Genomic DNA, 16,248 nt, shown 5'->3' on the forward strand with positions numbered 1-16,248 from the left:
GGAACAACTTCCTCGTTATTTAATCCAAAAACAGACCGGCCATTAATGGAGCTAGGTCAGTCAAGATGGAGACGGTTGTGGGGGTGGCAGTAAACGCGGCCGAAAGAGTAGCAGTTCTCAGGGCTGCGGCCTTCCCCACGGGGCCCATGGAGGCCCTCCTGCCCTGTCTGTGACAGTTCCACTCCTGCTCCCGCTCCCTCCCTCCCGGGGCCCAAAGAAAAGCCGGCGCAAGACCGTCTACAGGCGCTTCCAGCGCTTTATAGTTATCTCCCGGACAGACGGACAGACAGACAGTGCGGCCCGCGCCGTCGGCCCGCATCATTGGCACCTTGGATACGGCACCAGGCCCAACCCCGTCCCGGGTACCCTCCCAGGAGGATTCCGGTCCGGCCGCAGATCAGCACCTCAGACAGCTCCCGGTCCAACCCTCCCCCACCCCCACCCTCCAGAAACAACCGAATAAATTAAAAGGGGGAGGAAAACAAAAACACCTAAGGATAAGAACGGGGGTACCCCTCCCCGTGAACAAGAAGAGTTTCTGTCTCTTCCCATCCTTTCGCTGAGGTGCCGTTGCCGCCGGGGTGAACTCCTGGGTTGAGTGTGCGCCCGAAGGTCAGCCTCCTGGAGTCAGCATCCCTGTCCCCCCAGCTCCCGGCATGCAACACGTTGGAAAGGTACAGAGAGGCGGTGGGGGTGGGGCGAACGACCATCCTGGCCGTGGTCTGAGCCCCTGGAGGTGCATGGAGTCCCCCACGCACCTCCGTCGGTCCGAATGACGAGCTCACGTTCCTTTTGGTCTGGGGAGAAGGGTAGGGGGCTCAGTCGGGGGAATAAATGCAAGCTGACAGAGGCAGGGTGGGGGAGGCAGACGGGGAGGAAGGTGGTGACACAGGCCAAGAGCGAAGAAAAGGAGAACAAGAAGGGGAGACGGGGACACAGGGGCAGAAAGAGAAACGGGGGCAAAGAAAGGTAGGTAGGGGGTGAGATGGAGACGGAAATACCCACCCAAGGAACGGCAGCTGGAAAGGCAGAGAGGTGGGAAGGGGAAGGTACAGGAAGGAAGTGAGGAAATGGACAAGACGAGGAAGACGGACTTACAGACACAGAAGGGAAGGGGGAGACCCGGGCAGAGTTGGAGAGATGGGGGCGTAGACAGAAAGGTTGAGGTAGGGGGTCCCCTTCTCGCGGTCATCCCCCACTCCCACCCTACGCCCAGCAAATCCAGCGCCTGGGCTTCTGGCTTCCAGGCCTCCGCCTTCCCCTGCGGGGCAGGGGCGGCTCCTCCTCCGGCCGGGGCGCGGAGCAGCGGTAACAGCAGCGACAGCTTGATGGTCCCGGGGGCTCCGAGTGTGTGTCAGGGGCTGGGGCGGGGGGCAGGCTTGGCCTTTGGGTATCCCTAGCGGTCCAGGTTCATAGTCCAGTGCTTGGCTCCGGTCGCGCAGCTGTCCCTGGCGGCCGAGGAGGCGGCGGGGGCCGCGGGCGCGCCCCCACTGGATGGACCCCCGGCGCCGGCGGCGGCCTCACCCTCATTCTTAAGGTCTTGAAAGACCTGCGTGAAGAAGTGGGGATCGGCGTTGAGCCGCAGCATCTGCGGGCTGAGCCGCTGGATGAGGCGCAGGCAGCGTTGCCAGAAGCGCTCCTTGTCGGGCTCCACGAGGAAGGGCTTGAGCGGGTAGGAGATCTCGTTGCCCATGTAGGAGTAGGCGAGGTAGAGGCAGGTGAGGAAGGCGGCCTGCAGCTCGGCGGCCGACGCCAGCTCATCCCCGCGCAGCGACTCGCGGCACAGCAGGTACACGAACACCAGGTTGGCAGGCGTAATGAAGGCCTGGTCTTGCCAGCCCTGCAGCAGGAGCGAGCGGTCCACTCCGCGGAACCAGCCCACCAGCTCGCCCGGGCTCAGCTCCTTGAGGCGGTAGCAGCGCCGGCACACGAAGTCGCCCAGGCAGCGCAGCAGCTCGCCTGTGGACGCCTGCACGATGACCCGCCGCGGCGAGCCGCCAGGCACTGGCGGCGCCGCCTGAGGGGCTGGGGGCGGCGGCGGCGGCTTTCCCCCTCCCGAGCCCGGCGGCGGGGCGGCCGCGCTGCCCCCCGACGGCGGCTCGCAGGTGGCGGCGGCTGCGGGCACTGTGGGCACGGGCACGGCCAGGGGCTTGGTGGCGCCGCCGCCGTCGGGGGGATCCCGGCCCTTGCGGAGAAGGTTCTCGCGGTTGCGTTGTTGGACCAGAGGGTCGGGGCCAGTGGACGCTGGCTTGGGCGTCACCTTCTTGCTGCCTTTCTTCTTCTTGGCAGACGCAGCTACCAGGCGCTTCCAGGTGAGCGCCGAGATGAGCACGGATGGCCGTTTGAGCCGGCTCTCGCCTTTGCCGCCCTTGCCTACCGGCGGAGCCCCGTAGCCCCCCAGCGCCTCGTCCCCCGCGGGCGGCGCCTTCTTCTTCTCCTCGGGTAGCCCGCCGGGCCTCCGGCCCTTGGCCGAAGAGGCAGGGGAAAGAGACAGCACCGTGCCCATCCTGCAGAGAGGGGCCGGCGCCCGGGCCCCGGCGGGAACCGCGGGCGGCGCCGCTGCCGCCGCTGCTGCTGCAGCCCCCGGGGACCCGGCAGTGGGGGGCCTAGCCCCGGCCCGGGCGCGGGAACGGGCGGGGAAAGCTGGCTGCTCGGCTGCTCCGCGGCGGCTGCTCAGAGTCTGAGCTGCGCCAGCTGCAGCGTCAGCCCCACCCCTAGGGCCTCTTCTGTAGCCGCGCCGCGCCCCGCCTCACGAAGCCAATCCTCGCCCGATTTGTCCCCCTAACCGGCAGCTCCCCTGACCAATAGAAACTCGTATGCCAAGCCCAAGTCCCGCCCACCCCCACCCTCGGTCGTCGGTCCTTTCCCTTCCCCAGAAAGGGGAAAGGAGGAGGAGGTGGCTGTCCTTCCAGGACCCCCATAGGGTGTCGGAGCTGGGGAGGTGGTGTGGCTGCTCCCACTTCTCCATGCAGTTCCTAGGGCCCTGGATCGCGGTAGAAAGGAAACCACGGGAGCAGTCTCTCTTCCCTTTTGACTGTGTGTTGGGGGCAGCATAGGCAGTGAGTGCCCTCATCAGGGCTCCTCGACTTCAGCTGGGTCGCGCTGCACTAGCTCCTTCAATTGGGCCGTCTGACCTATTCCGTCTTAGCTCTCCCCTCCCGTACCTCCCCACGAGGCCGCCACGAGGGCTGCAGTAGGAGCATTTCTGCTCTGCCTGTGATGGGGTGCTGGCAGGGCACGAGTCTTCCTGAAGATCACAATCCACCTTCTTGGGGGCCCCTGCTCCAAGGACCGCAAGACGCTCATACATGTCCCTGAGGCCGCGTTTTTTGGCCTGATTTTCTGCAGTTGAGTTCTGTGGGGAGAGGTCCTGGCGTTCTGGTCCCTGGGTGGCTCTTTTTGTGCTCTCCATCCCAACCAACAAGCCCTGATCCCACACTTGGGTGGGTGATAGATGGTTGATGGCTGGGAAAATGCTGGAAATTGGATGGGTTGGTCTCCCCTGACTCAGGCAGTAGATAGGGTCTGAGTGGAGGGAGGCCCAAAAGGGTTGGCACGACCTCCATCCCTGCCCCAGGTCCAAGCTGAGCAGGGTTTTCATTGTTAAATGCTTCTTGCCATTAAGGTCCCAGCTGTCCCCACTCCCAGCTGCAAGCTATTAGGCTGAGTGCTACTCATTTCTCTATGCCTGTCTGTCTGTCCTCTCCTCAGTGCCCACATAGCCTCTGTCCTGTATTCGAGAGTCCCCAAGGCTTATCTGCAGGTTCTGAGCCCAGCTCGTTCTGGGCTGCATCTGCCTTGCGGGACAGTGTCCACCGTTCTGCAGGCCTGCTCTCTGGCTCCCCAGCACAGGAGGCTCCAGCTTCTTAAGTGGGCCTTGAAGGTGGAGGTGTAGGCGGGAGGAGCCCCTGCCTACAGACTCAGCAAAATCTTCAGAATTGGCCCTGGAGTCCCCTCCAAGCTCCTCACAGACCACCAACGCAGCTTCAAGGATCCACTGCTGTCAGGGTTGCTAGGTATGCACGTGAGCATATGGGTCATTCTGGGTAGGCTGTTCCAGAATCCTCTTAGGTGCAGCTCCGGCCACCAGCTTTTCTCAGATGTCCCACAGTCCCCGCTTACTAACACCCTTCTGAAGGCCTGTGGTATGCCTGTCTTGATTCCCCCCCTTCTTTTTTTGCCACTGCACCCATGCAGACTTGCCCCCCCCACCCCCCACCAACTCAGAGCCCATGTGCATTGTCTCAGCAGGGTCTTCCTTGCTCACTTAGATCTGATCTTTGTTCTTTCAAAGCCCAACTGACCTGCTCAACCTCCCCATTATCCTGTTTTTTCAGCTCCTAGAATGGGTCCCACTCCTTCCTACAAGGGCTTCTGAGTCAGCCTCTATTTGACACTCAAGGAACAGTTGGTTCACGGGTAGTTAAGGACAGGCCCCATAGAGACTAGGTTGCACTTGCAGAAACACCAGGCACGTGGCTCAGAATGGCACGTGGGTCCTCCTAGCTCCCTGGAGTCCTTCACTGCCATAAGGCCTATTGCTGCTGCTGTTTAGGACAAGACCTTATATGCAGCACCCGCAGATGTCACCGCCATGGCACCCCACCCTTCAGGCACAGCTGTGATCTCCTGTGTCCTCTGGGTCAGATTCAAGAATTTCCTCCTCTGCTTCAGGGTCCCTGGAACAGGTACTTTAAAAGGCCACACTTCCCGTTCTCATCCTTCACCTTGCTCTGCCTCAGACCCACTGTGTGGCTCACCCACTCTCCACACTTCTAGTGTGGGTATCCCTCCTGAATCTCTGAACTCCCACCCCCACCCCCACCCCCCAAAACCCCACTCCCTTGCCTTCTCCTGTCAAGCTCTTAAAATCCTACCTCCTCTAAGAAGCACTTTTGGACCGATTGGAAGGGACCTAATGCCCAATGCTCCTGACATCAGTCTTTCTAACCTCTTCCCCCAACAGCAGCTGCTACAGAACAACTTGGTTAAGGGCTGGGCTATGAGTCCCTAGTCTGAGATATGCAGGATGGATATGGGTGGAATTGTAAAGGAAAAATGGACAAAATGATAAAAACAAATCCATAAAGAGTGATAGCATTTCTGTTATTAAAGAAGCTGGGGAGCCCTGATTGGTGTGAGTCAGTGAGTTGGGCATTGACCTGCAGACCAAAAGGTCACAGGTTCAATACCTGGGTTTCAGGCCAGGTCCCCAGCTGGGGGCGTGTGAGAGGCAACCTGATCGATGTTTTTCTTGTACATCAATGTTTCTCTCCCTTCCCCTCTTTTTCAAAATAAATAAAATCCTTTATAAATAAATAAATAAATAAATAAATAAATAAATAAATAAAATCTTTTTTTAAAAAAAGCTGGAGACATTAAGGGAGAAGAGAGGGAGGCTATGTCTCAATAGGGTGGAGGCCAAAAGGGATAGTGTAGTGAAACCAGAAAGACTTGATGAGAAAGTTGGCTTTGCAGAAGGACAGTGACATCCCTTCCACATCTGCAACTGCCCTTTCCTGGACATGCATGCTCCTCTGGGACAGTGCCGGCTGTGTTAGACTCCTTAAACGAGAACCCCTTGAAGCCAGCCTCCTTGTCTGTCTCTGTCACTCCGGAGAACAATGCCCTGTCCAAAGAAGCAGTTATTTCTGAAGGCTCTTCAAGGGCAGAACTGTAGGCCTAAACCAAGAACTAGAGGGCCTAGACCAAGGTTTTAGCCTATGTAGAAACATGGCCTTAGTGATGAGAATCACAATTTCACCTTCGAGATAAGCTCTTCACTGACCCCTGGGAAGAGGAGCCCCACCTTTGAGAAAATATCACCAGGCAATGTTGCTCCGACTCTTAACGCCCTTTGGCTGTATCCATGTCCCTTTCTGAGAGTCCATAGTCTAGGAGGCAGGAGTTCTAGCCCTGACTTATAAACTGTCGACCTGGGGAAGTAATTTCAGCTCTCTGGGCCTCTCTCTTTTTCATATTAAAATGTAGGGACTGTATATATTTTACTTTTATTATCAGATAAAAAAATGAATACTAAAGAAGTAAGAAAACATCTTGGAGACTGAACTTGAAAATGATTCCTAAAGCCTCTTCCAGTTTCACCGTTCTGATTCTAAATACATCTGTCCTGTGAATCTGTTTCACACTCTAGCTCCCGCCCTGTCTGGTTCTCCCCCGTCTGCTTCGGCCTGATGGGCGCAGTCTCTGTGCGTGCAGTACCCGAGTGAGGCCTGCACTTCTGCAGTTTAGCGGAGGAGACAAAGGAGAGAGGGGCTTTGGTTCTCATCCAGGCTTTAGAGGAGCCACTGAAAGGTGGTGAGAAAAAGGACAGGATGCCAAGATGACTAGGTCCAGGGTCTCCCCAGTAAACATCAAGGCCAGAGATCCCAGAACCCAAGATCATTGCACCTTCCTATCTCCAAGGGACCCCTACAAAGAGAATGATGACTATGCAGATTCTTAACACGCCAAGGGTGGAGACTCAGCCTGGGCATCTGAATTTCTGGACTTTGCATCCTGCCTCCCATTTCGTACCCCCGTCCAGGGTCTCAGCTCCTTCCCTGTGCAAAGGGAGAGCATATGCACCAGCCCAGCTCTTCCAAGGGGAGCCCGGGTGAGGAGGAGAGTCCCTGGGAAGGCAAAGGAGGGAGCACCCTTCCCCCCCGCCCCCGCCCCCGCCCCCCACACCAGGCAATAGCTGGGAGTAGGGAAAGGGGATGAGCAGAGAGATGAACCTGACCAAGGAGGTGCTGCTAGCTGCCAGGAGGGAGACCCTCACCTTCACAATGTCTTTCCATTCCAGCAGGTCCCTTGCTAGAAGGACTTAATTGAGGAAGCCCAAATGTAGGGCTTTTTTTTAGAGCAGAGAGTAGAGTTGATAAGCACAGATGAGGAAGAGGTGCCCTGGTGCAGTGGGAGAAGGGACTGATGCTGAGACGCCGGAGGGCCCAGGATTAAGGGTCAGGGGAGGACAAGGGGGAGCTGGGGCTCCTTTTCCTGGCCATAAGCTCTGCTTCCTTCCCTAATAAAGCCTTGGCCCCCCATCAGCCTTCCCCCATCCTCACCCCTGGGTCTTCTATTTCTGGCCCCCTAGCCCCTGCCTTCGCCTCCCTGTTGCCCGCCACCCCCAAACCCCCCGCCCCAGTACAGTTTTTCCTGCCCAGTCCCTCCAGTACCTTCATTTCTCGGTTCACCTCCTCCTGCTGCCACTGAGCCCCTCTTTTTGCCTCCTCCCTTTCACCCCCGCCCCAAACAGCACTCTGGCCACCGCCATGCCCACGTCTCTTCCCTGCCCTGCCTGCACCCAGCATAGCACTCCAGATGCAGGAGCAGATCAAGGAGGACCGGGGGTGGTGGCTGCTGCTTTTCAGGGATATTCTTAGCCTGTCTGGGGGCTGGAGCTGGAATCAGCGTTTCCATCTCAACCAGGCAGTTGGTTGCAGTGAAGCTGCTGCTGTGACTGGGTCTTCATTCAGTGCTCTGGCCCTTTCCCTGCCCCTGTCCTCCTCCGTCTCAATTGTGTCCCGAAAGCATAGACCTTCCGTGAGTCCTGCCTTCTCATCCCTGTGCCCAGGCATAGGGGGTACCCTCTCCTCTGGCCTAGCCCCAGTGAGTTCTGAAAACCCTCCTCTTGGAGACTCTTGGGAAAGACAAGGGCCTTCGAGAACGCTAGCTGGGATGTTCCCTGGATCCACACACAGCCTTCGCCTCTGTGCCCCCAGGCTCACTTTCATCGGACCCCCAAGAAATCCTGCATAGTACCTGGTCCCTAGTCTCTAGTCATGACCACAAGAGCCTTTCTTTTCTTGACTTACAGGAACCACTCAGGGTCCCTGGAGTTCCAGGAGCTGCCTCCTGAGACAGGCTGAGCCCTGGGGTCTAGTCCTCCTGTGGGACTGAACAAGGAGCTCACTGGCCCAGATTCCTTGTTAACAGAGGGAGAAGCTAGAAAGAGATCTGACTTATTCACAAATAGCATAGACGTTTGGGGTGTGGGGATCCTCTGTGGATTCTGGAGTCAAACAGGTCTGGGATCAAATCCAGCCCCTCCACTTAGAAGCTTGGGAGACTTGAGCAAGTCTCTTAATTCTTCTGAGGCCTATAAAAGTGGACCATCAAGGGGTTGTTGTAAGATTTTATTTAATCTCACAATGCTTATATATTTCATGTACATGACGCTTGTGTTAAAAAAATGAGTTATTACAAGTTATATTGTCATCATTATTTTCACAGAGCAGGAAAGGTTTGCTTGACTTATACCATTAGCTTTTTGGGGTTTTGTTTTTTTTTTCTAGAACATTCTTCATTAATGGCCAGAGTGCAATTAACATTTCTTTTTGGTTGGCTTTTGAGACCTGCATTTATAACTGTCCTTTCTTCTTGGCTATTGTGCTGGTAGCTGTTCCTACTCAGATTGTTCTTGGGGGCTGTTTGATTTGAATCCTGAGGCCACAAAGACCTGGCATCATGTCTGGCATCATGTGGTCCCCTTCTCTGGCCACCACAGGCCTCATTAATTTTGTGAACTCTATGTGCCAGGCGCCATGCTGGTCTGCCTGTGCTTTTCAGGGTATGTGCTCTGGCTACTCGTCATACACCTGCGATCTCTCCAAAGCTCCAGAGACTCCATGTAGGCTTAGTTCTGCTTTTCAAGGGCTTGAAAAATTTGAGAAATTGTTCTAGAAAATTTTTCAATCAATTTTAGCAAATGCTATTTGAGAAACTATAGCATACAAAGTATTGGGTTAGATGCTGGGAACACGAAAAAAGAGCTCCCACCTTCAAAGAATGTACTGCAGAGATGACAGAGATATGAAAAATAACAATAAACTATAGTAAATTGATCAGTGTCCTACATTTAGTTATAGAGGGTGGGACTGGATGTCTTGAGTTCTCACTGGTTAAGTAACCACTGGCAGGAGGTTTTTTTTTTTTAATCCTCACCCAAGGACATTTCTCTCCATTGTTTTTAGAGAGAGAGGAAGGGAGAGAGAGAGAAACATCGATGTGAAAGAAATATCGTTTGGTTGCCTCATGTAATGCCCCAACCGGGGATTGAACCCGCAACCCCTCTCTTCGTGGGACAACACTCCAACCAACTGAGCCACACCAGCTAAGGCTAAAATCAATTTTTTTAAATAAGATTTTATTTATTTATGTATTTATTTTGAGAGAGAAGGAAAGGGAGTGAGAAAGAGAGGGAGAGAAACATCAATGTGTGAGAAACATCAATCGGTTGCCTCCAACCAGGGACCCGACCTACAACCCAGGCATGGGACCTGACCAGGAATCAAACTGGCCACCTTTTGGTTCACAGGCCGGTGCTCAATCCACTAAGCCACATCGGCCAGGGCTAAAACGTTTTTCACTGAGGTCCAGTTCCTCTACCCGGTTTATGTCCTCTGCAGTCTGAGGCCTTCCCTGCCCGACTCCAAGCTCTGATGATAACCGCCTTTCCCAAGGCAGAGCCCGGCCTCGGCAACTCCCTGCTCACAATGATGGATTCCTGCCCTCTGGGTGTGAGGGTTAAGGAATTACTGCTTGTAGAAGAACCCTGGTGGGCCTGCTCACTGCCCCAACATCTTAGCTGGATAGGAGCCACTTCTGTGTATCTGCTATTTGCCCAAGATTTGGGACAGGTGGGGCATAGGCTTTGAAACAGGCTCATTAATTTACACTTTCCTCTTCCTAATTTCAAAATGTAAAGACAACTCTTTGTTTTGACCTCCTTTGAGTAAAAAAGACAATTCTACTTTTATAAGCTAGAGCTCTTCATATACTCGGTTTTGAGTAGGAAGCAGAGAAAGTTGTCCCTTACATTAATTGGTGTCTTCCTAAACTACCCTGCCTAGCAGAACACATCGGGGAGCTTAGTAAAAATAAAATTTCTGGGCTCTATCTTGGCCCCATGGAATTACAATTTCTTCAGATGGGCTCAAGGTGGCATCACTATCAGAAAATGTTAAGGGGAGAAGGAAAACCTGGGAGATGGCTAGATCCCACCTGTTCTTTCTGTTAGGCGCCATTGTTGTTGCTGCGGCTGAGCATCCAGCCTCCCGGTGCTGCGGGTAACCTAATTTGCCTTTGGGAAACCACTTCTCCCACACTCCATATCCATGTGATCTACATGGGACCCATCCCTCCCAGGACCCCAGGGGTGGGTTCAAGACATGGACCTGCCCGGCTACCATCCTGGTCACAACGGATCACAGCTGGTGACCCAACCCAGTCCAATGACACTCAATTCTTGGAGTTTTACTATAACTGCTGGGAAAAAGATGCTTTCCTTTCTCTGAAGTCGCTTAGCTGGTAGGATGAAAGCCTTGAGATTCTGGTGACTCTCTTGCCCCAACATGGACAGAAGTCATCTGAACCAACACGCAGGAAACACAGTCAAGAGATGGAAGGAGAGTTTCCTGATGTAATTTTAGCCCCTGGATCCAGCTGTTGCTTATGAAGGTCCATGAGCCAATAAACACCCCTCCTCCCCACCTTTTTTCTAATCATAAGATAATTTGAGTAGCAAATCTAACATTTGCAAGCAAAAAAAAGAAAAAAGAAAGAATCTAATAGAATTTCATGCCTGGAAATTTTCCTTCTACAAACGTGCCATAACTTTAGAGAAGTGCATGTTTGGTCTCAGTAACTGAGGAGGGTGGTCTCTTACATACGATTGTCAAAAGGACTAATTCTGGAAGAGACACTACTGACCAACAGCCTGGGTTCTGACCCCAAGGCCTGTTTCCTGTTGGGTTCCTCCAACCATAGCTGGTGGTAGGAGTTCTTTCACAGGTCCCATGACCGTTCCTCAAAGTAACAGCCTCGGGATAGGAAAGCCATTTCCTGACAGCCTGTACAATTGTCAAGTCTTTCTGGGCTGTTGCCAGGTTGCATTCCTTAGGTATCAGCTTCCTGCTCAAATAAGAAATTTGATGCTTCGCCCTCCATTATGCTTCTGAATCAAGTTTGCCCCTAACCAGTGTAAGAGGCGGCTGTGGCCACACGGAATCATATGTTGTTATGAAGGCCATTAGCACAGGGTCTCTGGGGGCAGGGGTGGAGGTAGGTTTGAGCTTTAAGCTGCCCTAGGCTTCTCATCCAGGCTCCAGAATCCTAACCTGGTCTGCCTATGGGGAACTCTCTCAGGGAGTAGCTGGAGCTGCAGTCAAACCAAAATTTTCAGTTACAACATGGTTCACATCTGACTTTTTTTTTTTAAACTCCAAGACTATTTACTGTCATATAGTTTGTGAGTTATATTCTGCAATGGAACAATATTTTCCTATCTCACTCTGTTGCCCAGGTATACAATTTTGATGATGATTCTATGGGTACTTGGACATCTATTCATAATCCACCTTTCCACTCATTCATTTACTCCACAAATTTGACTGTATAAGAAATGTTTTTTTTTTCTTCCTCTCTCTCTCTCTCTCTCTCTCTCTTTCTCTGTTAAATCTGATTTCTAGCCCAATCCCTTTGGGGCAGAAGGAAATTCAATTTTAGTTTTTATGGCAGCTTCATCTTCCCTCCAAGGTTACATATTTCCAGAAAATGGAAGGTGTCTAGCACAGTCCTTTGGAGGAACTCATTGTCCAAGTCTGAAGGGCTCCTCAAAGTTTGGCATCTCTACTGTTTTTAGGTTGTGACTGATGATCAAGAATCTTTTAAGTTGTTATGCAATATATGGGACATACAAAAAGGTATAAAGAATAAAACAACATGTCCACCACTTAGCTTAAATAATAAAGTACTGCCTTATACACTTTAATCCTCTTATCTCTGACTGCCCAATAGCCTCCTCTTCCTATCACCAACCCCCCAATAGAATAACCGATATTCTAAATTTGGTGTTTACCCTTTCCATATATTTTTTATTCTCTTACTACATACGTAGATTCTGTTTAAGTAAATATGTGTGTTGTATTGCTATCATAACAATTACCACAAATTTACACATTTAGAGGGTTAAACAACATCCATTTATAAGCTCACTTCTGTAGGTTAGAGGTCCAGAGGGCAGGGATCTTATTTGGAAGCTCTGGGGTAGGGTCTGCTTTCAGGCCCCCTTAGGTTGGCAGCAGTTTTTTGTGGCTGTACAACAGAGGTTCTTTCCTTGCAGATTGTGAATCAGGGGCTGCTCTCGGCTCCTGGAGGTCACACACTAGTAATTGTGCGTGGAATCCTTCTCACACTAGGAATGTTTTTAATTTCCACTTCTGTGAACAGCTAGAGAAAACTCCCTGCTTTTAAAGATTTTGTTTATTTAATTTTAGAGAGGGAGGAGAGAGGAAGGAAGAGAGAGAGAGAAATACCAATGTGCGAGAGATACATTGATCGGTGACCTCTCACACTGGTGACCTTTTGGTTTGCAGACCAGTGGGACTCAATCCACTGAGACACACCAGCCAGGGCAAAACTTCCTGCTTTTAAATGATTCATATTATTAGGTTAGTTAGGCTCACCCACATAATTTCCCTATTTTAAAGTCAACTGATTGGTAACTTCAATTACATCAGCAAAAATCCCTTTTGCTACATAACATTACATAATAATGGGAGTAACGTGGGAAAGAGGGGCCAAGGAGGCCATCTCAGAGTTCTGCCTGTCTGTCTCTAGAGCGAGCGAGCTATCCTTCTATGTGTATATCCCTCTATTGAAAGACAGTGTTCATGTTGTAACTTTATACAAGTAAAACTATACTATATTGATATCTGAACTGTTGATGTTCTGGGAGCAGGCCAGAATAATAAAAAGAATAAATTAATCAGAAAAAAAAGATAGACAACTCAAGTTTTAAAATTGGTAAAAGACTTGAGCAAATGTTTTATAGATGGGAATGTCTAAATGGACATTAAGCTTTTGAAAAGGTGCTAAACACCATTAGGTAGGGAATTAGATGTGAATTAAAATTACCGTGAATTAAAACTACAGTGAGGCCCTGGCCAGGTGCTCAGTTAGTTGGAGCATCATCCCTGTACAACAAAAGGTTGTGGGGCCCCGAGTCGGGGCACACATTAGGATGGGGGTTCCATCCGTTAGAGGCATGTACAGGAGGCAGCAAATCGATGTTTCTCTTACATCAGTGTTTCTCTTTCTCTCTTTCCCCCTTTCTCTCTCTCTCTTTCAAATCAATAAGCATATCCTTGGGTGAGGATTCAAAAAAAAAAAAAAAACAACAAACTATAGTGAGATTCTATCACAAACCATTAAAATAGCTAGAATTAAAAAGACAGAAATAGCAAGTGTGGATAAGATTATAAGTAACAAGAACTCTTATATATTGCTGGTGAGAGTGTAAATTGATAATGAGCACTGTGGAAAACACTTCTATTTCTACTGCAATATCTACTGATGCTGAGCATAAGTGTATTCTGTGACCCAACTTTTCACTTCTAGGTTTATATCCAACAGAAATGCACATATACTCACCACAAGACATATGTTAGGATGTGCAAGGAGGGGTATTTGAAATAGTCCCATATTGGAAGCTACCCTAATGCTCATTATATTCATTACCAATTGCTGCGTAAATAATCACTCTGAAAGTTAGTGGCTTAAAATGATAAACACTTATCTCACAGCCTCTCAGATCAGGAGTTTGGGAGTAGCTCGGCTGCATGGTTCTGGTTCAGGGTTTCTCATGAGGTTACAATGAAGGCTACAAAGAGAGGACTGCACTATTTGGAGACTTGACTGGGACTGGAAGCCCCACATCCAAATTCACTCAAGAGGGCACTGGCAGGAGAAGGCCTCAGTTTCTTGTGGAGGTTTGGTCTGAGATTTCAGTTCCCTACTGTGTGGATCTCCCCTTTGGATTAATTTTGTTCCTTGCTTTGATTTTTTTTTCCCCCTCTGAGACTTCTATTTACTGTGTGTTGAGTGTTATTTGTCTATATTTAATATTTATAATTTTCTCTTTGAATCCTTTTTATCTCTTTTCAAATTTCATTTTAATTTTTAGAGGTGAGTTGAATTTCTGCTGCTGAACTTTGGGGCCTGCTGGGAACAGGACTTCTACAACGATAAGTACATCTGGAAGGCTGTGGTCCAAGGCCATTTTTGCTGGCTATAAACAGGGTCTCCGGAACCAGAGGGAACACACAGCTCTTCTTAAAATTGAAGGTGTTTATGCTCGAGATGAAACTGAATTCTATCTGGGCAAGAGATGTGCTTATGTGTACAAAGCAAAGAACAACACAGTGACTCCTGATGGTAAACCAAACAAAAACAGAGTCATCTAGGGAAAGGTGACTCGTGCTAATGGAAACAGTGGCATGGTCCATGCGAAATTCCGAAGCAACCTTCCTGCTAAGGCCATTGGACACAGAATCCATGCAATGCTGTACCCCTCGAGGACTTAAACTTACTTAAAAGCAAAAAAGCCGTGACTGGTGTGGCTCAGGTGGCTGGGGGCCCTCTGGCAACTGGAAGGATTCCCATTGGGGGCACACGGTTGAATTGCAGGTTTATTTAGTTCCTGGTCAAGAAGCAAACGGGAGCCAAATGATGAATGTTTTTCTCACGCGTCAATGGTTCTCATCCTCTTCCCCCTTCCTTCCTTCTCTCTAAAATAAGTAAATAAAATCTATTTTAAAGAGTAAAACAATAAAATAAAATAAAAATAAAATTTCATTTTAATTTTTAATGTATTTTTTCTTTTCACCCCATTTCTCCAAAGGCATTATCTACTGTATTAATTCACTCAAGTGTTTTTCCAATTTAGCCTTCCCCTCTGAAATTACTTTTTCCTTTCACTTCTGATTCTTTTCTGAGTTGTTACCTCATTTCAGAGTTTCTCTAACTTTGATTTATGTTGTTCTTTTATGTCTTGTATTATTTTTAACATCTTTTATCTTCTTCCCAAATAGTTATGGTTACAGTTTTTATTTGCTTTAAGGGCATGTCTTTCTGACATGCTTTCTTTGCCTGTAGATATTATTGTGGTTTTGCTTTTTCTTTTCTTACAACTCTGTAATTGGTTTGGCCTCAATACTTTTCTTTGCTTATTTATACATGAAATTCATTTTCCTGAACTTTTAGAAGGCAGTGTGGGCCAGGATAGCTCTTCCAACTTCACAGAGTCCCATTTTCTGTTACTTTCATGTAGTAACAAAAAAGATGGCAGCATGCTTTCTAAGATTTCTTGGCTCTGCTTACCTTTCCATTTTTATCTGGGCCTTGCCTTTATCTTTGTTGTCTCTAACCTGCTCAATTTTGCTTCTTTTGGCATTTTCTTCTCCATGTAAGATGCTGTCCCTTCAGGGAGCCCTGATGGCTCATCTTGCTAGCGCACTCCATTGATTTCAGACGTTGCCACAGGCTGCTTGCTCTCACCCAATATAGCTATAACTTCTATGATACAGACCAGAAAAGCTGTCCCAGTTTCTGTTACTTTCTCAGATTGACCCATGGGCACCTACTGGTGATTAGGGTATCCTCCTATTCTCGGTTCCATCAGAAGCTCACTATTCTCTGCTTTCTTCTGCACGGATGCCAATTCCATGCAGGTGCTGTTGCCTTGTCCTTGTCCACTGGTATTTTGGGGTTTCTGGAAATACCTTGCCACCTATTTTTGTTGTAAATATTATGCATGGGCTTTTAGTGTTTTTATTTTAATTGAGAAATAATTGGCTAATATAACTAACATTATATTAGTTTCAGGTATATGAGGTCTGTCCAGAAAAAGTCCAGCCATTGTTAAAATGGTTTGCACAACATCATGTAACTTGGCAGCCAAGGAGAGTGGACTGGAACACACATGTGTGAACAATGACAACTTCACTGTACTAGTCAGTGGGGGTGGCAGACGCTGTTGAGTGAGCATGTGTACTACGTGGCTGTTGCATTCAAAGTAACTGAATGAGTAGAGTAACGAATCTGCATCAAATTTTGCGTTAAGCCCTGGCTGGTGTGGTTCAGTGGATTGAGCGCTGGCCTGCAAACCAAAGGGTCACCAGTTCAATTCCCAGTTAGGGCACATGCCTGGGTTGTAGATCAGGTCCCCAGTGCGGGGCGCATGAGAGGCAACCACACATTGATGTTTCTCTCCCTCTTTTTCCTTCTCTTCCCCTCTCTCTAAAAAATAAATAAATAAAATCTTTTTAAAAAAATTTGCATTAAGCTTGAACATTCCTCCGTGGAAACTATTCAGATGATTCAGAAGGCCACAGTTATGGGCAACTGGTGATTGGCAGCTGCATCAGAGCAACATGCCCACTCATGCATCATGTCTCATGCAGTTTT

At 49.7% G+C, this 16,248-nt stretch overlaps 1 protein-coding gene and 1 pseudogene across 1 annotated transcript; one reads left to right on the plus strand and one right to left on the minus strand.

Moving 5' to 3' along the window:
- Nucleotides 1-458: 458 nt before the first annotated feature.
- Nucleotides 459-2,506, minus strand: CDK5R2 (cyclin dependent kinase 5 regulatory subunit 2). Its single transcript, XM_054586151.1, has one exon. The coding sequence runs from the start codon at nucleotides 2,504-2,506 to the stop codon at nucleotides 1,397-1,399; it is 1,110 nt and encodes a 369-aa protein (XP_054442126.1). The 3' UTR covers nucleotides 459-1,396.
- Nucleotides 2,507-8,546: 6,040 nt separating this feature from the next.
- LOC129080587 (60S ribosomal protein L35a-like) lies at nucleotides 8,547-14,366 on the plus strand (annotated as a pseudogene).
- The last annotated feature ends 1,882 nt before the right edge of the window (nucleotides 14,367-16,248 follow it).

The sequence above is a fragment of the Pteronotus mesoamericanus genome, unplaced genomic scaffold (assembly GCF_021234165.1).
Source record: "Pteronotus mesoamericanus isolate MK-2021 breed Mesoamerican mustached bat unplaced genomic scaffold, CSHL_Meso_final contig_90, whole genome shotgun sequence".
Lineage (NCBI taxonomy): Eukaryota > Metazoa > Chordata > Mammalia > Chiroptera > Mormoopidae > Pteronotus > Pteronotus mesoamericanus.

Bases quoted from the DNA above. Each gene is read 5' to 3' on its own strand.
- CDK5R2 (XM_054586151.1), bottom strand. From the start codon at position 2,506: ATGGGCACGGTGCTGTCTCTTTCCCCTGCCTCTTCGGCCAAGGGCCGG.